At 33.7% G+C, this 23,816-nt stretch overlaps 1 protein-coding gene across 1 annotated transcript in view; it reads right to left on the bottom strand.

The window, feature by feature from the left end:
* LOC141393397 (uncharacterized) overlaps positions 1-23,816 on the bottom strand; it is a 60,660-nt gene that overhangs the window by 3,947 nt on the left and 32,897 nt on the right. The window contains exons 4-7 of the mRNA XM_073966391.1: positions 13,550-13,720; positions 13,126-13,332; positions 12,884-12,976; positions 12,410-12,635 (exon numbers count right to left, since the gene is read on the bottom strand). Coding sequence (XP_073822492.1) covers positions 12,531-12,635; positions 12,884-12,976; positions 13,126-13,332; positions 13,550-13,720 — 576 coding nt within the window. The 3' untranslated portion in view covers positions 12,410-12,530. The remainder of the gene's footprint in view (positions 1-12,409; positions 12,636-12,883; positions 12,977-13,125; positions 13,333-13,549; positions 13,721-23,816) is intronic.

Raw genomic sequence — 23,816 nt, 5'->3', positions numbered from 1 at the left:
TGTTATATTATGAGGAATTGGAGTGCCTTTTTCACGACTCCCGTCGAACTGCCTCCGGATGTTGTTAAAATGTGACAAATGGATGTGATTCTTTGGATTGCATCCAAATGCGGTTAAAATGTGAGGAATGGAGTGAGTTTTACAGGACTCCGTTTGAACTGCATAAAAACATGCCGTGAAAGAACTAGTCTACATTGCACTACTTCCAATTTATTTTGCTGGGAAGGTTTAGATGGACGGACGGACGGACGCACATAGCCAGATCAACTCAGCTCGTCGAGACATTCATTTTGGTATATATAAGTATGGGTCTACGACCAATATTTCCAAATATTTATCTTAAATATCGTAAATCCTGGATAATGCCCTTGAACTGCTTTAACAAAATCTTTATAAAGTTCTCTCAAGTCTATTAAAACGATATTTAAAAATATATATTCTTAAGAATATATCATAGACCCCTAAGTTAATACCTCTGAAAAAACCCTTTAGCGTAATGTAGACTACATTCGATGCGTGGTGGCGATAGACACGACGTTCAGATTCGGCTATAAAAAGGTGGACCATTATCACTGAGCTAGTATGAATCGGGTTGCATTCATTGTGTTAGCGAAGTCTCCCTATACCCTCCGAAAAAAGGAACAACATAATCTTTATAATTAAGCTCTAAAGTTCTTTAGAAATATATTGTTAATAAAAATCATAAAATTGTGACCATTTACTCCATTAGGAAAAAAGAATCTGAATTATGCCGTGATTACGATAATGAAGTTCTTTCTTCTTCTTTATTTGCATATTTGATCTCCGAATATAAGCGACTAATACAATTATATATAATTATCTGTTACAAATTTTAAGGTATGTTCATATATTTTAAAAGCGTCTCTATTCCTGGCTTCACTCAGTAGGGTTGAGATATTTCCAATGCCGGTCAATTTAAGAATATTGTCAATCCATGATATTTCTTTCCGTCCTCTCGATGGCTTCCCTTCTATTGTTCCAGTGATTATGGTTTGGAGCAGTTTGTATTTTGCGTTCCTCATTACATGTCCAAGATATGACGTTTTTATTCTTTTTATTGTTCCAATGAGTTCCCGTTGACGGTTAACCCTTGAGAGAACCACTGAATTTGGTGCTAAATGTGTCCATGGAATTTTTAGGATACGACGGTAGATCTACATTTCAAAGGCTTCCAATTTCTTTATTTCAGCGGTTTTTAGTGTCCATACTTCTGAGCCGTACAGCAGAACCGACCAGACATACATTTTAATAAATCGTAGTTTTGTTTCCATGTTTATGTCTTGACTACATAAAATATTTTTGTATTTGAAAAATGCATCTCTTGCCATTTCTATTCTGCATCGTATTTCTTTCGAGTTGTCCCAGTTTTCATTTATTTTGACGCCAAGATATTTAAAGTTCTGTACTTTATCGATATGTGTATTATTTATATATAGTTCGGTTGTACTTTGGTTTCTAGACCTGGTTATCACCATATATTTAGTTTTTGATATATTAATCTTTAACCCATACTTTTCGCTATAGGAATTTAGCCGAGTCAGAAGAAATTGTAGTTCTGATACACTAATTGCGATTAAAGTGGTATCATCTGCATATCGGATACTGTTGAAGAATTTTCCACCAATATATACGCCTTTACGAGCGTTGGACATTGATTCTTCAAAAATTTTTTCGGAATATATATTGAATAATAATGGCGACAATATGCAACCCTGTCTAACTCCTTTCGATATTGCAATGCATTCTGTCAGTTCTCCATTAATGTCGACTTGCGCTGTTTGGTTCCAATATAATTGCTTGATGCATTGTAATTCTTTTCCTTGGATGCCAATAGATGTGAGGATTTCCACCATTTTGTCATGTTGTACGGTGTCGAAGGCTTTTTCGTAATCCACAAAACATAGGTAAACATCTTTATGTACATTTCTGTATTAACACTTGAATAGAGAGTAGGGCTTCTCTTGTACCCATGCCTTCTCTAAATCCAAATTGAGATAGTCCCATGGCTTCTTCACATTTTTTATAAATTCTGGAGTGAATGATTCTTAGAAAAATTTTGAGAGCGTGGCTCATTAAACTTATAAGTCTGTAGTCGCTACATTGTCTTGGGTGGCTTTTCTTTGAAATTGTGATGAAAGTTGATTTCAGCCAGTCTTGAGGGTATCGGCCTGAGTCATATATGTATTTAAATAGCACTACCAAAAGCTGTAGGTTTTCGTCATCTATTAATTTTAACAATTCGGAGGGAATTTCGTCTGGTCCGCAGCTTTTTATACCCTACACCACTATGTGGAAAGGGTATTATAAGTTTGTTTTGGTAAAAATTCATGTAACACCGCGAAATATTCGTCGGAGACCCCCAATGTGGTATACCAATCTTCATATCTCAGCGAGACAAAGCGATTTTGAGATGTGTGTCCGTCCGTCCGTCCGTCCGTGTGTCCGTCTGTCCATTATAAATTGTAATCAAACTCCAGGCCGCAATTATGGACCGATCGTCACGAAATTTGGTATGGAGATCGGTTTCACATCAGAATAGATCGCTATTTTAATTGGTGATGATCGTGAAATATTTAGCGGGTAAAATGGACCAAATACAAAATTGTTACCCGATTTTGTAGCTGCTCTGTAGGTCGCAATAATAGTCCGATCGCCAAGAAATTTTAAATAAGGTAAGAGTATATGACAAAGAATAAGTTTGCAATTTGAGATGGCGATCAGATAATATTTAGAGGGTTAAATGGACCACAACTTTTGTGGAAAATTTTTAATATACAGCCTATATCTTTTTTCCTGTAAAAGACATTCCGGGCAAGTAAGCTATACTTGGAAGAGGAACGCTTGACGTTTCTATTGATTTCAATTGTATTGGTGTACATCATAAGATAAAAAATTTACAGCCAAATATATGGTAAATTTCAAATTTCTTTTGCAATTCCATTGGAAGAAATGTTAAAAAAAATTTTTGCGAGCACATCCGCAATTTTTGGAACATAGATTAAGAAAAAAGTAGTGGTTTCAAATCTGTTCGCGTTCACAAAATTGGATGCTGCGCTCCAAATATATGGGGGGTTTTATTCTTTCATAAAGAAGAAATATATAAAAATTCCATTTTTGCTGTAATAAGAAAATGTATATATAAAGCGTTAACAGCATTTAATAACTATCCGTAGATGCCTAAATATTTACTAAATGTATTTCTATTTTCGCGGAAAATCAAGAAATACTGAAAAAATCTTGGAGTAAATTTAATTTATTCTAATTTAGAGTCCAAATAAAACTCGAAAAAAATAAATTAAAAATACGTACAGATTCTAGACAACGCGTAGAAAAATATGAGACCAAAATTTTAACGATAGGATTTATAACTGCCATATTACAGCAACAACAAAAGACGAAAACTTATTGGTGTAATATTATTTCAAAAATATATTTTTTTGTTAAATACGAAAAATAAAAAAAAAACATTTTTGGAGTTATTCTACTATTTCGCTAAATTTCGATGCAAGGACTGACGGACTTCGCTGAAACTTCTTCAGGGAAAATGCGATGACAAACCCGAAAGTGTATTTGCTTACTTTGATAAACAATAGGATTATGAAATAGAAAGTAATATTGAAATTACAACCAAAGAAAAATCATAAAAGTTAAAAAACGTATAATTCGCGAATTCGTTAAAATCAGTTAAGGCGCATGCGCTTTTCAGATACAGCGAGTGCATCTCTATCAATATGTAGCGATTTTTCCACTTTTCATTTAGCGGCCAAAGTGTGCCGTCAGCTGCATCTTACTGTTCAAAAAACCTTTATGTGGGTAAAAATTGCGCGATGTACATAAGATTATAAGGCGCATCCGATTTCAGTGACCGCCTATACAAAATACGTCATTATAACAAATTTTAAACAAATTCGTCAAGAACCGCGGATGTGCTACCAAATTCTATTTTATACGAAATACGAATATTACTCCAGAATCTCGGTACTTTATGCCACACGGTTTTGGAAAATAATATAATCGCGTATAAAGGATTCCATTTATGTAAAAATAACCAAAGAAAATCGCGGTTCAATGCGCGGAATCATCAAAATATAATTTTGCAGAATTTCCTACTTTCAAGGTATCTATAACCGCCGTTTTAGTGGATGGATTTGAAAGCGGAAGGGTTCATTAGATCCGGCGCGTAAAAAAACTAAAATCACGCGGGGTTCAAGGGTACCTGAGTCACAGTTGTAAATTTTGAAGCCAAAAAATAGTTTTTTAAAGAAAATTTACGCACCAAAATGTCGACTTTGGACTCCTATTACTAGGGAGCTGTATGAAGCACACTCATGAGATATACATTGAACGACGTGGAATCACGAGTTCTACAATCCAATAAATAGTTTGGGTAATTATCTGGTTGCGCCCTCCAATTATAAGAAAAATTCAAAAAACCCGGATTTCAAAACTTCAAAATGTCAGCATCGATTTTAGGGGGATGCAGTGTATATATCGAAAAGTCATACATTAGAACCATGTTGCCCAAGGGGTATTCTTCAATTCTTTCATTGAGCTTAGGTCTGAATTTTCCGTGGTTTGACCAGAAATCAAGAAAGAACACAAAAAAACTTGTAAACTTCAACACATTTTTACCCATTTTTTAATATTACCGCCAACACAGCTTCCACATAAATTATTTGTTATTGTTAAATTATTTGTTATGTTTAAAACAGTTCAATTATTATAAATACTAGCAAAATGCCCGCTACTTCGTAAGCGGAAAAGGAATAATATACAAATAAACAATATTTAATATGGAGAAAACAGAAAATTTTGATGTACTAATACCTATTTAAATTGATATTTAATTTCTTTCAAGTACTGCTCGTCGTATACGTTTTGTTCGAATTTCAAAAAAAGACCTCTACACATCAACAGCGGCCTACATTTAAAATTCCAGTCCTTGTTTTATTAGAACGGTATGGGTATTTAGAAAATGTTATCCACATTTTCAATTTGTGATATTACAATGTAGAAAACCAATTTTCCGAAGATGTTACCCTATATAACAGTTAATTTTGGAGACATTTTATTTTAGGCCTTTTTTTCTCAGGATGTAAGAACCTTCTTGTAAAACATTATCCGCATAGATCTACCTTTCAAATGAACTTACTATAACGTTTAGAAAAGATAAAAACAATTTTTTTGAAAAGATACGTTTGATTTTTTTGATTTCAGTACATTATTTAGAAACCGAATTCGTGTTAACCTAAAAGCAATAGTACATTATTCAGTACAATTTTTAAAATCCAGGATTTTAGCTCAAATGTTAAAGTTTTAGCTCTACTTGTTCACCCAATGACAATGGTATTACATGTAGAAACCTTTCATACATTTAAAGGCGGATTTAAATAAAGATTCTGATTCAATCTCAACAGTTATCCTCATAACAAATTTCATTATTAATTCACCCAATACCAGTGCTTCAATATTTAGTATTATGTAATACTTCTAGTACACGTATTGTACGACCACCTCTAACAATGAACATGACAAATCAATAATATATCAGAATTTCACATCTATACCAAATTTATTGCAATTTTGTAATTTTCACGCAATAATGATATAATTCCATCTTCATTGCTACATTTAATAGCATTTAGTACATTTCGTATTTCTCAATAAATCATCCAGCCCTCAGCCTAATTTTAGAATTTGTATGCATTTCAAAAAATCCTTATCTCAACACCAATACAATCCCTCATACAACAATTCGGAATTCCACCTATATCCCATCATGCAACACCAAACTGGTACGAAATTTAATACTTATAGTATGTATAAATTTCAAAAATTACTTCTTTTTATCAAAAACTATATCCAAACCGCGATTTAGTATTTTTCGTATACATTAGTACGAATTTCCAAAACTTTCCCTCTATCTCCACTCTAAACGTCAACTGCTATACTAATACAAATTTCACAATTTCAGCTCTACCCCTTTACACAATAACAATTTGGACCAAATTCTGTGCCGTTTAGTAATTTTCATACACTTGTTGTACGTAAATCCACAACCACATCCATATCTCAACCCTACACACCAACAGCGGCTATAATACCAAATTTCCGAATTCCACTTCTATTCATAATACCATTAATACTTTTCGTATGAAAGTACGAATTTCAATAACTATCTCCAACAGTAATTGCGAATTTCAGGATTCCAACCCTATCTGTACACCCAAATCCAAAATGTACTAAACTTAGTACCATTTAGTATTTTCGGTACCCATAAGTACGAATTTCCGAAACTACCTCAATCCTATACTCCATAAGTAATCTTAATTCCAAATTTCAGGATTCCAGCTCTATCCGTTCACCTAAATTTAAATTGTACCATATTTAGTACCATTTAGTACTTTCCGTACCCATAAGTAAGAATTTCCAAAACTTCCTCAATCCTACACTCCAATAGTAACCTTAATTCGAAATTTCAGGATTCCAACTCTATCCGTTCACCTAAATTTAAATTGTACCATATTCAGTACCATTTAGTACTTTCCGTACCCATAAGTAAGAATTTCCAAGACTTAGTCAATCGTACAGTCCAACAGTAATCTTAATTGCAAACTTCAGGATCCCAGCTCTATTCGTTCCCCCAAATCCAAATTGTACCAAATTTAGTTCTTTTCGTACCCATAAGTACGAATTTCAAAAAACTTCCTCAATCCTACACTCCAACAGTAACCTTAATTCGAAATTTCGGGATTCCAACTCTACCGTTCACCCAAATATAAAATGTACCATATTTAGTACCATTTATTAATTTTCTTACCCATAAGTACGAATTTCCAAAGCTACCTCAATGCTATACTCTATAAGTAATCTTAATTATAAATTTCAGGATTCCAGCTCTATCTGTACACCCAAATCCAAAATGTACTAAACTTAGTACCATTTAGTACTTTCCGTACCCATAAGTACGAATTTCCGAAACTACCTCAACCCTATACCCCATAAGTAATCTTAATTCCAAATTTCAGGATTCCAGCTCTATCCGTCCACCCAAATTTAAATTGTACCATATTTAGTACCATTTAGTACTTTCCGTACCAATCAGTACGAATTTCCAAGACTAAGTCAATCCTACAGTCCAACAGTAATCTTAATTCCAAATTTCAGGATCCCAGCTCTATTCGTTCCCCCAAATCCAAATTGTACCAAATTTAGTTCTTCTCATACCCATAAGTACGAATTTCAAAAAACTTCCTCAATCCTACACTCCAACAGTAACCTTAATTCCAAATTTCAGGATCCCAGCTCTATCCGTTCACCCAAATATAAATTGTACCATATTTAGTACCATTTAGTACTTTCCGTACCCATAAGTACGAATTTCCAAAACTTCCTCAATCCTACACTCCAATAGTAACCCTAATTCGAAATTTCAGGATTCCAACTCTATCCGTTAACCTAAATTTAAATTGTACCATATTTAGTACCATTCAGTACTTTCCGTACCCATAAGTAAGAATTTTCAAGACTAACTCAATCTTACACTCCAAAAGAAATTAAATTCCAAATTTCAGGATTCCAGCTCTATCGGTTCACCCAAATCCAAATTGTACCAAATTTAGTACATTTAGTACTTTCCGTACCCATAAGTACGAATTTCCAAAACTTCCTCAATCATACACTCCATCAGTAATCTTAATTCCAAATTTCAGGATTCCAACTCTATCCGTTCACCCAAATATAAATTGTACCAAATTTAGTACATTTAGTACTTTCCGTACCCATAAGTATGAATTTCCAAAACTATCTTAATCCTACACTCCATCAGTAACCTTAATTCCAAATTTCAGGATTCCAACTCTATCCGTTCACCCAAATATAAATTGTACCAAATTTAGTACATTTAGTACTTTCCGTTCCCATAAGTATGAATTTCCAAAACTACCTCAATCCTACACTCCATCAGAAAACTTAATTCGAAATTTCAGAATTCCAACTCTATCCGTTCAACTAAATTTAAATTGTACCAAATTTAGTACCATTTAGTATTTTCCGTACCCATAAGTATAAATTTCCAAGACTAACTTAATCCTACACTCCAAAAGTAATTAAATTCCAAATTTCAGAATTCCAGCTCTATCCGTTCACCCAAACACAATTTGTACCAAATTTAGTACCGTTTACTACTTTTCGTACCCATAAGTAAGAATTTCCAAAACTACCTCAATCCTTTACTCCATCAGTAATCTTAATTCCAAATTTCAGGTTTCCATGTCTATCTAAATCCAAATTGTACCAAATTTGGTACCATTTAGTACTTTTCGTACACATAAGTATGAATTTCCAAAAGTACACCCATATCTGAATCGTACGCTTCAACGGTAATCTAAATTCCAAGTTTCAGGTTTTCAGCTCTATCCGTTCACCCAAATCCAAATTGTACCAAATTTAGTACCATTTAGTACTACTCGTACACATTAGTACGAACTTCCAAAATCATTTCCTTATATCAACACCACTTCCCAACCTTAATTTCCATACCAAATATGAAGATTGTAGCTATATCCGCTCAAAATATACAATTGGTACCAAATTTAGTAACTTTTCGTACACTTATAGGTCGAATTTCCAAAAAACCCTTTGGTACATCTTTCTAACTCTCCATTAGTTACCCTCATACCAAATTTCAGAATTCTAGCTCTTCCCGTTTGCCAAATACAAAGGGTACCATATTTAGTACCTTTTAGTACTTTTCGTACCCTTCTAGGTCGAATTTCCAAAAACCCAGCCTTATCTCACCCCTACACACCGACAGCAACCCACAGTCAAAATTTCAGCTTTCTAGCTTCAGCGGTTTCGTCTGGGCGATGATATGTCAGTCACTCACTCAGTCACTCACTCACTCACTCACTAAGCTCTTTTATATATATAGATAGATATTCATTTTGTTTTAAAATAAAAGATTTTTGAGCTTGAGGTCTAGTTTTTGTTTTTATTTTTTATAGCACCAATAATACAACAAAAAACCTATTTAGTAACACAAAAAGTAAAATACCCAATATGGAAAAGCACAATGTGATTTACGAAATTGAATGTGGTGGCAACGAGAATGAAAATTGTGGCAAACTTTATGTTGGTACGACGAAAAACAAATTAAAAACAAGAATGTCGGCACACAAATCCGACATAAAACTAAGAAACAGCAACATAACACAGAAAACTGCCCTCTCGGAACACTGTAAGAAATATAACCACGAACCAAATATTGACGACGTTAAAGTGTTACAAACCGAGAGAAATTACAACAGGAGACTCACATTAGAAATGCTCCACATAAACAGTGTACCAACAACAAAGAGAATCAACAGCAAAGCAGTGACAGATAACACTGCATACTGCTACAGACATTTAACGCGAAGGGGGAGATCGTGAAACATGCAAACTAACGATCAGTGCAATAATAACACTCGACGGTAGTAGTCACACTACACTAGTTTTAAGCTTTATTATTCATTTATTTATTTACATGTAAGCGATTACCTTTTTCGTGTTTATACCATTTACTGTGATGTAGATATTAAGTCGTGTTTTTTATTATTTTTGTAGATCCCTGATGATGAAATTCAAAGAATTTCGAAATATCGGAAAATAAAAAATAAAAACAAAAACTAGACCTCAAGCTCAAAAATCTTTTATTTTAAAACAAATATAAAGGTCGAAGAAATCACAAAAATTGTTATATTCATTTTGTATAAAATATATTGACAGTTCGCGACTTATTAAATGGTGAACCTCAACTTCAACGATTGTAAAACATTTTTTAATTTTACCATATACCCAGTTATTTGTTTGTAGTGCTATCATAAACACACTAGACTTCGCAATTATAGCTCCATAATCACGAAATTTTGCACGAGGTAAGAGTTTAGGTAGAAGAAGATGCCTACAAATTTGGATGATGATCTGATATTATTTAGCGGGTAAAATGAACCATTACTTTTGTATGAAAAATAAAACAAAAAAATTTTTAGGTCTATATTTTATTTCCTGGAGGACATATTCCGGCAAAGTAGCCTACATATGGAAAAAGAACTACTGAGCTTTCCTTCTGATGCAAATTGCAATAACGAGTCTGCTAGATAACGGGCATACTGCTTAATATATCGACGCCTCCAAATAATAGTATGCTAAGTCGACTTAGCATGTTTTCAAGTTCTTTACATTTTTATATTTAACGTCCTTTAACTTAAATTCTGTCAAATTTTGGTAATGATCGGACAATCCGAACAGAAGTTATTAACAAATATTTACTTAGCATAGTACTGAAGGTCAAAGAAATTTCCAAACTTTTAGAGCTTGTCCTGCAAAACTCGCTTTTCAGAATTAGCAAACTATTATTTGGAGGTGTCGAATGTCCTTTAACTTAAATTCTGTCTAATTTTGGTAATGATCGGTCAATGCGAACAGAAGTTATAAACAAATATTGACTTAGCATAGTACTGAAGTTCAAAAAAATTTCCAAACTTTGAGAGCTTCTCCTGCAAAACTCACTTTTTAGACTTAGCATACTATTATTTGGAGGTGTCGATATAATGTGTTTTGTTTAGAGAACCACATTTTCCTATTCCCAGTTGTTGTTATTGGAAATTACAAGGTGCACTAACGTTTTAATTGTCCAATTGGATTTTTATACATACGTTGCAGCATTGGTCGCTTGCCACCGTTTTGCAAAACGATTCCCCAGCCAGGCAAAATCATTATTATTTAAGCATGGTGTGATACGGTTCCAGAATCCACAAAGTTATTTCTTACAATAACTTTATTTGTTCCATACAGAAATTTTGATTTGTGAAAAGCTAATTCCCATTGGTAAAGGTGTAGGGAATCACATGGTCGGGCCCGTCCGACTGTAGCCTTGGCTTACTTGTTTTATTACGTAGTAATTTTATTGCAGATTCCACCTCAGATTTTGTGATTGGGTTCCCAGTGAGCGATTGTTAGTTAGCTGGAACGTTGACCGATCGGTTATTGTCATTAAATATCTGTCTTATGTATTCACTCCACACTATTTTCTTTTCATTTGTATCAAAGACAGCTTTGTTGTTAACGTATAGTTCTTTCGGTATTGACTTAAATCGTACTCCAGCTGCTTCCTTAAGTCTTTTGTGTAAACTGAAGTTATCGTGAAGCTGTTGGAGACGTTCAATTTCCTGACATTGTCTATTTAAGTGCTCAATTTTAGCAATGCGTATTGTCGATTGTATTTCTCTATGAAGCTCAAAATATAATTCATAATTTGTGTGTTTGTACTTTCGACGTTCTTCCATTAATTTGAGTATGTCGTTCGTCATCCATTCTTTATTTTTAGGTTTTTTGTAGTTTCCTAGATTGTTGCTGGCAATAAATTTTAATGAGTGATTGATAGAATAAAAAACACTTTTTAATAAATCTGTGCTTAGTAGTCTCTAGAAAAAATTTTCTTAAAAGCTCCAAGTTAATGACATCGATATTCCTAAAAGTGTTCCTTTCAGAAACTTTTTTTCATGTTATTCATGAAATATTCTTAAAAATGCCATACCTAAGGCTACGATGTATACGATAACAATATTATAAAAATTGTCATCCATATCAACCTGAAATATTTTTGAAAAATACTCTTCAAAGGCCCACAAAAATTATCTGAACCAATTTAAATCATTTCCTTAAAATGTTAAAAAATATTATTTACAATCGAACATTGGAGGCGTCATTTTTTATTGGGATAGCTAATATAATTTTGTTTTTTCAAAATAGTCTGGTTGTTGTTTTATTATTTTAAAACAACTGATTTATTAGTGGAAAAAGTTTGGCATTGTTCGCCAAGGGGTAAGACAGGGAAGACTAGTTTCGATCCACGCCACTGGATCTCATCAGTTCCCTTGTTTGTGGATATTATCCACCGAACTTATTTTTCAATAACTTCTTCAACAAAAAACTTTTTATATCCAAACATCAATCGTCAGCTCGAAGTATAAAGGTAAACAAAGAAAAAAAACAAGAAACAAGGGAACTGATGAGATCCAGTGGCGTGGATCGAAACTAGTCTTCCCTGCCTTACCCCTTGGCGAACAATGTCAAACTTTTTCCACTAATAAATTAGTTGTTTTAAAATAATAAAACAAGAACAATGGGATTAAGCCAGACTATTTTGAAAAAAAAAACAAAAAATATTATTTACAATTTCACCTTAAATCTCAAAAGTCATATTAGAAATGTTTCTTCTTTCACAAGAAATCTGCTATGGCGACAACAGTTACTTTCGCCCAAAAGCATTTGCACTTTAATAAAAATGTCAATACACACATACATAAATATCTCATAATTTGTTCCTTTTTAATACAAAACTTACCCGTTGCGTGTGCAGCTAATAAATCCTTGACGTTGAATCCGGGTTCGTGGCACTAACACCCAAATCACTGACACGTACCGAAAATCGTGCAGCACACTTTTAACGACGTTCGTTAATACCTTTATAAAGGCTTGAAATGACATACGGAATGCCACCCAATTCCGTGGGTGTATATTCTTGGACTGACCTGTAGACAGGCATACCGTACACAAACATGAAAGAGGAGCTAAAGCAAAAAGAAACAGAACAAACTCAAATCAGTGAAGATGGCAACATGATGATGGAACTCAACGTGAAAGATACTGCAAGATAAGCATGATTAGTTGTCTACCGAACTGAGGCACGAAGGAAATTTATTGCAATTTCCTTGTGTGTGAATGTGCATGCTCATGGCGAGGAAATGAATATAAATGCTAGGACAGACAGTCTGCAGTCCAATGTACTTTGCGCAGTACTCACAAAATGACAACTTACCGGAATTGGGCAACCAATTGCAAACAAACAGTCATCGGAACCTTTTAAAACGACAGGGATTACTTCAGACAAAGCAGATGCACAGACATCCAACTAGAAGGAGAAAAAATAAATACAACAGAAAGAAACAGAAAAGAAAAATATAAGAACACCATGGATTTGGTGAAACTAAATTTTGTGGCATGGCAAATTTGTTTTCCCAATAAAAACATCAGCAGACCAGCATTCCCTCTCTCACTCACCTGTTGATCTTCCGCCGTAAAAAGATTGTCGAATGTAAACATGTTGGGTTCTGTCATCGGACCACGTTCTTGTGATGAACGTACATCCAAATTAGAGACCGCTGCCGGATCTGTTAATGTAGCTTGACGCTTTTTCTTATCCACTGTTATAAAGTGTGGTGTATCCGGACCTGTGTGAGTATCGGAAACACGCAGCATAACGTTAACCTGTAAGCAAGAAGCATTAAATTTTAAAAACAAAAATTATGATGGTAGAAATGAAAAATTGCAAAAATTATAAATAAACCATGTAAAATGATGGTGATAAACCCTTTTAAGTTGTTTATAATGATTTTTAGCATTATCGAGTTGCAGGGAACGTTAGTTTGTTGTTTGTTGCTTACTTATGATATGCCGGAAAATTTGTTCATAGAAATATTATTACCTTGCCAATACCATAATTTTCCTTGTTGCCTATACGTCGTGTCAGGCTGGGTGACATAGACACCTTTGTAAGACGCCACAGAAGCCACCATTGCGTGCCGAAGTTTTTGACATATCGCTGGTGCGTGATGATTTTGCTGATGTACTTTGTGGTGCTATTTTTTGGGCCGCTCTACAAGTAGAAAAAAGGAAGAGAAAAATGGACATTATTATACAGTTTGGCTGAAATTTAAATGGGTAATGGATATTTACTACCATAGTTTTTAGGATATTTGACATTGAAGATGCAGGCTTTAACACGTTTTAAGTAAATATGAAATGCAAAGGTAAGAGTTTTCGTTTGAAGAGAAAAAGAAGCTTTCTATGGAAAAGTATTCCTAATATAATCAAGAAAAATGCTTATAAAACTCCACTATTTCGAAAATCCAAAATTATTCAAAAATTCAGGATTTCGCATTTTTAAGACAATTATTTCCGAAATTATATTTTAATATATCGGATAAATATTTTTCACGTTTTCTGAAACTTATGCAAAAATTCTCGATTTCAGAATTTTCTCTTAGTCTACAAATTCAGAAACTCAAGATTTTTGATTTATTTTCTAAACCACGATTTTGGATTTAATGTTTAAATCCATGATTTTGGATTTTCTTTTTTTATCTTCAATTTCATATTTATTTTTTAATCCATGATTTTGGATTTAATTTTTATGTCCACCATTCTTTAATCCACATTTTGGATTTAAAAATTAAGAAAATCATAGAAAAATATTTGTATAAAATACACGATTTGTGAAAAATATTTCTCTAAAATCCAAGAAACAATGTTTAAAACAAATTCATTTGGGAAGATTATTTTAACAAAAACAAGTAAGCAAAGTATATAGTCGGACGGGGCCGACCATGTGATACCCTATACCACTACCCCTGGGAATTAGCTTTCGGCAAATCAAAATTTCTTTATGGAACAAATAAACTTATTGTAAGAAATAACTTTGTGGATTATGCCACCTTATCACATCAAGCTTAAATAATAATATAATAATTGTTTTACCAACATCCCAGAAAATGTCCCCAACTCTACTGAGGGGTTGAAACATTGATGTTGCCTAGCCGGGAGATGTTTGTGGAACATTTATACATATTATACATTTCTAGAGTTGGGTAATCTAGTTCCTAGTTCACGGTACTAGTTCCAAATCGTATGAGTAACACCATAAAATCTAACGTGTGATATTACGTATACACAGTTTGTCCTTACAAATGATGTGGGCCATTGGAATTGCGTAGTGAACTAGATAGTTCCAAATTCATAATTCATTTGGCACAATTCTATACATTTCTAACAAAATTCACATTGTTTATCCCCTTCTGGTACATCTTTAAATTTTCTTTGAATACCATGTCCTTTTTGGAATACATACTAATATTCCCAGTTACAGTGCAATTTGCAATATCTCAGATATTTGACCGTGAAATTTTCGACCGACTGACATTTATTGAAACTCCTCCAATTTATTGAACACTACAAATGCTATATAAAAATTGTCGAAGGAAAAATTTGAGTTTATTGAAGATCTATCATCTAAAAATTGTGCACTTGTGCCATACTTATGCTAGATAATGCACACGGCTTTGTGCTTTCCAGGGTGATTCAACTTATATATATGATTTATATCGGTAAAAGTAATTAATAATGAATAGACATCCAAATAACTTATATGCAAATAAATGAATAAATCCCAAAATTTTTCATAATCACTTATACGCCAGAATGGGGTGGGTGCATTCTTAATACTTCAAATCAGGGCTTTGGAGTCGAGGCATTTTTCCTTCGACTCCGACTCCAGGCCAGTTTTTTTCACGATTCCGACTCCGACTCCGAGGGTAATTTCCTATACCACTAAAAATTAAAATTTTCCTATACTAGGACCCTATATGCTTATCTGTTGTTTTCTCTAAGGCATTTTGTAATGCAATGCGATGTAAAATTGATGTTCCGTATTGAATCTGCTGTATCTTATATCGAAAAGAAACAACAGAAAGAATTTAGAAAGTTTCAGTAGATTTTGCCGAAATATATGTACGAGGGTATACTCGTACTTATTATTATCAATTTTATTATCAGATTATCAATTTAAAACAAAATGAGAAAGAGAAAATTCATTGTGATTTGAAACACGGTTTTCTCAAAAGGGCATTTTGGGATTATTATACGTATAAAAAGATTGTACTTAAGCAAGGGACTTTTTTAAAAAAAACTTTGACGGATTTATAGCGAAAAAACTATCAACTTGTTTAGGCAAAATCGAATCGTTTTCCAGCTACAGTGGTCACCGCAAACTACTTTAGTAAAAACAGTGTTTCGTAGGCGGCCATTTGTCAGAAAACTGTGCAATATTTTTCAAAAAGAAAAAAAAAAATTGCGAAAGTAGCTCAAGGTGTTATCAATCAGATGAAAACATTATCTTTTGGAATAGATTGGTAGATTTCTTGTAAAAATTCATGAAAAATTCATTTTTCGTTCACAATAAGTGACCATAAGTTTTGTCATAAATGTGATGGTATATTAAGAAATCGATTCATATTGAAAGATGCAATTATAATTCTATTGTCATGGAACATTACTAAATATAATAAATCCTTTGCTTAGTCCATATTTACATTAGGCAATTTTCCTTGCGGCAATTGTCAGTTTGATGGTGAGAGAGGTGAGGCATATGGTAACCCTTTGCCTCTCAACACCCTCTCTCACCAGCAAACTGACAATTGCCTAATGTAAATATGGACTTACAAGTTTACTCATAGATTTCCTATAAAATGAATAAACGATTTATCAAAATTTTATTAAAGTTCATCTCTCTATCATAAAAAAATAAAAACTCTTTTGATAAATTTAGAAAAAACATTTTGCCCGGAGTCGGAGTCGAACTTTTTTTCAAGACTCCAGACTCCGACTCCAGCAAAATTTGCTAGACTCCGACTCCAAAGCCCTGCTTCAAATGAACTTTAACGGCATTTGGAAAATAGGTGGTGAAGCGACCCCCATGCTGCAATATATGTATAAAAACCCTATTGGTCAATTAATACACTATGACTCCACGTAATTTGCAATAATATAAAAACTGGATATTGCTCTGTCATGATGGGGACAATTTGTACCGTGGGAGGAAAATGCGGTTTTCTACACAAAACCCATTATATATTAGCCATCAGGCCCGTTATCTAGCAGAAACATTATTGCAATTTGAAACAGGGGAAAAATCAGTAGTTCTTTTTCCATACGTAGGCTACTTGGCGGTATATGTCCTTAAGGAATTCAAATATGGATCACAAATAAAATTTTCATAGTTTTCATACAAAGGTAATGGTTCATCTGACCCGCTAAATAATATCAGATCATCATCCAAAATTGTGGGATTGATCTTCTGCCTAAAGTCTTACCTGGTGAAAAATTTCGTGACTATTGAGCTATAACTGCGACCTCTAGCCTGTTTATGATTACACTGCAAACAAATAACTCAATATATTAGGATGTAACTCTGTTATCTGATAATGTACACTAACACAATTGGCATCAATAGAAAGGTCAAGATTTCCTTTTCCAAGTATATATATAGGTATAAGCTGTATATTGAAAATTTTCACAATTTTCACACAAAAGTTGTGGTTCAGTTAACCCTCTAAATATTATCTGATCACCATCTTTAATTGCAAACTACTTCTTTGTCATATAATCTTACCTTATTTAAAATTTAGAAGCGATCGGTCTATTATTGCGACCTACAGACCCGCTACAAATTTGGATAAAAGTTATGTTTTTGGTCCATTTTACAGGCTTAATATTTCACGATCATCACCAATAACAATAGGTGTCTATTCTGGTCTGAACCCGACCTCCATGCTAAATTTCGTGACAATCGGTCCATAATTGCGGCCTTTATAATGGATAGTGGTGTAGGGTATAAATATACGATTTGGAAATAATATTTAAATAATTAAAAAAATTTAAGTTACAGTGTTTTATTTATAAATGCATTTAAAACTAGAAAATAATTTTTCATGATCTAATCTCTCAAATAAAAAGCTTCCCGCTTAATATTGTCACAATTTTCATATCGGAACCTCATCTAACACTGGTAGAAATTTAACGATGTGCAAAGTATGGACCAAATCGGTTATTTCCTTCAAGAGTTATCGTGCGCACAAATTTTTCGAACATTTCCGAACTTTTGTGGGGGAGGTACTGGAAGGAGTAGACCGATATAACTCCTCTTCGAACTTAAACTAAGTTTGGGCAAAATATTGCGAAGGCAAAATTTTGGATCAAATCGGTTCATCCGTTCGAGATTTATCGTGCGCACCAGCCAGCCAGACAGACGGACGGACGGACATTGCTAAATCGACTCAAAATTGTCTGAAACACATTTCGTCCAAACATACTTGGGGTCTAAAACAATTATTTCGATGAGGCACATTTTGCCCGTACGAAAGTGTATATGAGGAAATATCAAAATTTTTTAGTTTTCCATAAAAAAATTTAAGCTACATGAAAGATTTTTGGTACAAATAAAACTGTATCATTTGAAATGCGTGAATATCGCGAAATCCTCAAAATCCCTTGATGCGCATGCGGTTTATCAATACGGCGAATTCTTCTCTTTTAATTTGTACACATTTGCCAGGATTTACATTGGCCGCGTCGTCTGCAGTTTAGTGTGCAACAATCTGTATAACGCTTATAATTTGCACAAAGTGCATACACTTTTTATGCGCATCCGATTTCACTATCAACCGTGGAAAAATACATCGATGTAAACCTATTTCGATCAAATCCATCAAGAACCGTGGATGTAGCATCTCACACTATGTTTGGGATAAATCGGATACAGCTCCCATGCCACTAAAGTTTTTGAACACTGTTTTCGCAAAACCGCGAGTGTTTTTTCATTGACAAGAAAACGATCCACAGAAAATGCGACTAAATCCGCGATATTTTCAAAAATATTTTTCGCACATTTTTCGGTTTTTGCAGTTGCTGTTTTCGCCGTTCTAGGGGATGGATTTTCACGATCTATGATTTATATGATCCGGACCGCCGAAAAACTAAAATATCGCGGGGTACCAGCACACTCAAAAGGATATTGTAAATAATGTACCCAAAAAAAAAATTTTTTTAGAAAAAATATCGCACTAAATTTTGGCCTTTGGCAGTAGATTGCTCTGCTGCTGTGTGGACTACATAGCCAATATACATATCAATATATGCGTAATTGCGAGTACTTTAATCCTATTATTTTTTTTTTGAAATATTCGAATGCGCGTTCCAGTTAAATTAAAAACACGAAAAGCAGTAAAAGGTGGAAGCAGTGGAAATTTCGAAAAGAGATAAATTAGAAGTGTAATGTTCATTTTGTATTCTTCTACTTTTACTTTGACATATGTCCGTCATTTGAACGGTTTAATCAGCAATCAAATAGTAACGTAAAAAACCTCGTTAGCTTCAACTTTTTTTTCCTATTTTTGTTCATTTACGCGGTCATAACTTCCACGCAAATTAAATTATTTTGCCAAATTTTTGATCTTTGTTCTTTATGGAACCAATAAACTTATCGTAAGAAATAACTTTGTGGATTCTGGTACCGTATCACACCGAGCTTAAATAATAATATAATAATTGTTTCACAAACATCTCAGAAGGGTCAAGGGAGACTTCTCTCATATCAATGAGTGAGTGTACCCCGATTCATATTCGCTCAACGATATGGGACCCACAGTTTATCTCCGAGTCCGAACGACGTGCCCTAAGACACCACTTATAGAGAAGTTTTATATGGCTGAGGGATATTTTGCAAAAAGGTGGCAAAGTGACCCATGCTGCAATGTATGCATAAAAATCCAATTGGACAATTAAAACGTTAGGGCACCATGTAATGTGCAACAATACAAAACTGGGAATAGGAAAATGTGGTTCTCTACACAAAACCCAATATATGATATGATGTACACCAACACAATTGAAATCAATTGAAGGGTCAAGCATTTCTCTTCCAAGTATAGCTTACATGCCCGGAATGTCTCCTCCAGGAAAAAATATATAAGCTGTATATTAAAATTTTTCACAATTTTCACACAAAAGTTGTGGTCCATTATTATTATCTGATCGTCATGTCAAATCGCAAGCTTCTTCTTTGTCATATACTCTTACCTTATTTAAAATTTCGAGGCGATCGGACTATATTTGCGACCTACAGAGCAGCTACAAAATCGGATAAAAATTATGTTTTTTGTCCATTTCACCCGCTAAATATTTCACGATCATCACCAATTAAAATAGCGATCTAATCTGATGTGAAACCGACCTCCATACCAAATTTCGTGACGATCGGTCCATAATTGCGGCCTGGAGTTTGATTACAATTTATAATGGACAGACGGACACACGGACGGACGGACGGACACACATCTCAAAATCGCTTTGTCTCGCTGAGATATGAAGATTGGTATACCACATTGGGGGTCTCCGACGAATATTTCGCCGTGTTACATGAATTGTTACCAAAACAAACTTATAATACCCTTTCGACATAGTGGTGTAGGGTATAAATATGTTAAGTATCCATTCCGAAAAATATGTTCAATTTATTAAGAAAAAATGTTTTTTAAAATCCACAATTTCAGAAAATATTTGCAAAAATGTCAGAGAAATATTTAAAAAAAATATGTTTTAAATGTTAGATAAAATTGCAGTGTGTGTAATTTTTTGAATCATGTTTTATGACCCATATTCTGACTCCACCGTGTGATAGAACACCAAAAATGAGAAGACACGTTTCTCGCCGTTTTTCCCTATCTCATCGACTTTCGCGGTTATAGGCCTCCAAAGGTTTGAGGCTTTGATGTAAAAAGGGTAATTTAGTCAGGACTATATCTTCCAATCCGTTTGAATTTATCTCAGAGGCAAGGTTGTAGCTCTTGTCTTAAAGAACAAAAATTGTGAACACATATAACCCGTCAAACTTCATGTGCAAGGTTAAAATCGCCATGGTCAAATTTCTTTTAAAATTTTTCTCAAGTTTTGTTATACAGCTTTCAAACCGATCAAATTTGAAACCAACCAACTACAAAAATGTACCTCAGATCTCAATAAACATCTTTCTAGAAAATACGAACTGTGTAGAAACGAATCTTAATGGTCAAAATAGCAAAACAATTGGGATTTTTTTCCTCTTTTCTAGGATTCTGCTCCATAGATATTAAACCGTTCAAAATTCAAGAGAACAATCAACCACAATATTGTAGCAAAGGCTTCAATAAACAACTTTCTGGAATATGCGATTGTCTATGAACGGTTCTTAATGATAAAAATAGCAAAAATCTTTTGAAAATATCCAATTTTTATACTTTTTTCTCCGATTCTGGTCCAAAGATACGCAACTGCCCAAAAGTTAAGGATACAGTCAACTACAAAAATGTACCTTAGATTTCAACAAAGAAGTTTCTAGAACAAATGAAGATTCTAGGAACGATTCTTCAAGCTCAAAATTCGATTATTTTATATCATTAGCTCTGTTCCGGAACTGCAAGAATCTAGTAGTTCTTACTATTTTTTCCGATAACATAAAGGAAAAATTGTTATCGTAGTAAAAAATAGTAGATTCTTGCAAGTTATGGAACAGATCAATTTTTTCCGGTTCAGTAGTGCGATTCTGTAACTCCTTAACGACAGAATTAACGACGAATGTCGATAGTTAACGATAATTTTCTGTAAGTGCTATTCTGTAACCAATTTTAACGATTTTTGTCTGTAAATTTTGTCGTTAATTACCGAAAATTATTGTTAAGTTAACAACCAAAAAAAAGTAGTTGTTAAGTCTTAACGACAGTACATGATTGCAATATTTAGCCGATTTCTCTTAACAAAGGCGTTTTTGTATGAACATAAGTTATGTTAATAAGAAGGGTATACAAGATAAATTCCGCCTTATTGAGAAAAATGTTTCTTAAGTCATTAACATAAGGGTTAACTATGTAGGATACATGGGCAGCTCCGCCACTGTTGCTCTTTCGCCAGCGCCGATTTTATTGAAGCTACATAATGATCGTCAAAGGGAAATTTTTAGATCAAATCGGTACTGCCGAAGCCCATTTTACAATACATATCAAGGCTACGCTAATATTTGTCTTTATTTTTAAAGAGGGAAAACGTTAGCTAAAGTTTTAAAAGAACTCAAGTGTGGCACTTTTATATAAGACCTATACCAATGCGCTTAACACAATCTTTCTAGGAGACTTTCGTTGGCTTTAATGCCGTATTGAGGCCAAAACATGTATAGTGTTCTTATAACCTACTTTGTTCTGTGGTAATCTTTTAGATTTAAACTCAGCATCACTAACAATAAGAATGCTAAAAATGGTGTATATGTTCGGATTTCCGAACTTTTTATACTCTCCACTTTGAGAAATTCTGTTTAATGTGGGCGTGAGATGAAGATCTGAATATATAAACTCAAATGACGATAACGTGGATCCACGAAAATCAGGCTTAAGTCATGTTATATTTTCAAGCTCAATCTTCATCTATTTCTTCTTTTTATTGCGCTATTCAGAATTTGCTTTCAAAGCGCCACAATTCAAAATATGACCCTACCTTGGTAATTAGAATAAAAATAAATAAAACAGCGCTTTAACTACATACATATAGGATTCTACATTTATATTTTTATATCACACACACATGACCTTTTGAGCAACGATTCTGATTACATATATCTATTAAACATATGCATATAATGAATCTTCTTTCACTGCAACACAGACGGTGTATACTTCCTGAGACTGCAAGCAAATTTGTTGGTCCGCAAGACAAGCTCCTGTCCACTTAAAACACATAAATCGGAGATATTCTATATTTGCGTTGTGGTCCCTTTCCGTGGAGATTAATGCAAAATATTCTGGAAAAAACACCAAAATCTATGATATGTATGTACTGTTCATTTATCTCCTAGAAGTACATACATACAAACTTGACGTTGAAGTTACCCTTGGGAAACGCATTGTTGGGATACTTGCAAACACCCGTTGTAGGCACATTACTTCCAAAAAGAGATATGTTTTCTTCCTTACGCGTTTTGTCTTCTGTAGTTGCGAAGAAATAACATTTTCAACTTAAAAATACAATAATAAATATTAAATATAATTTTGACAATTTGTCTTTCTATCGATATTCGTCGGTATGTGCTACCGATTTCTACAATCGTTAACATAAAGTTACAGAATAGCACATTCGTTAACTCAACCGAATATTTTTGTTAACTACCGATGTCGGTTCGTTATTCAAAAAAGTTACAGAATCGCACTACAGGTCCGTAAATAACAAACCTTTAAAATTTCTTTGAGTTTTTAACAGTTTGTTATTTCCAAACCTGAGCAGGGTGAATGTTAAAAAAATTTAATTGTTCGTGAATTTCAGCCCATTCTTAGAATCTTCATATGTTCTAAAAAGTTGTTTATTGAAATCTTAGGTACATTTTTGTGGTTGACGTTATCCTTAATTTTTGGGCGGTTGCGTATCTTAGGACCAGAGTCGGAGAAAAAAGTATAAAAATTGGATATTTTCCAAAGATTTTTGCTATTTTTACCATTAAGAACCGTTCATAGACAAATCGCATATTCCAGAAAGTTGTTTATTGAAGCCTTTGCTAAGCTATTGTGGTTGATTGTTTTCTTGAATTTTGAACGGTTTAATATCTATGGAGCAGAATCCTAGAAAAGAGGATAAAAATCCCAATTGTTTTGCTATTTTGACCATTAAGATTCGTTTCTACAGAGTTCGTATATTCTAGAAAGATGTTTGTTGAGATCTGAGGTACATTTTTGTAGTTGATTGTTTGCTTCAAATTTGATCGGTTTGAAAGCTGTATGACAAAACTTGAGAAAAAATTTTAAAAGAAATTCGACCATGGCGATTTTAGCCTTGCAGATGAGGCTTGATGGATTATATGTGTTCACAATTTTTGTTCTTTAAGACAAGATCTACAACTTTGCCTCCGAGATAAACTCAAATTTCCTAACGGTTTGGAAGATATAGTCCTGACTAAATTACCCTTTCTACATCAAAGCCTCAAACCTTTGGAGGCCTATAACCGCGAAAGTTGATGAGATAGGGAAAAACGGCGAGACACGTGTCTTCTCATTTTTGGTGTTCTATCACACTGCGGTGTCAGAATATGGTTAATAATTTTCATGTTGCACAGTGTTATTTTTAAA

Source organism: Musca autumnalis, unplaced genomic scaffold, assembly GCF_047663935.1.
Source record: "Musca autumnalis isolate F117 unplaced genomic scaffold, ASM4766393v1 scaffold_2, whole genome shotgun sequence".
NCBI classification, from domain to species: Eukaryota; Metazoa; Arthropoda; class Insecta; order Diptera; family Muscidae; genus Musca; species Musca autumnalis.
This window is presented reverse-complemented; position numbering and strand designations above follow the sequence as displayed.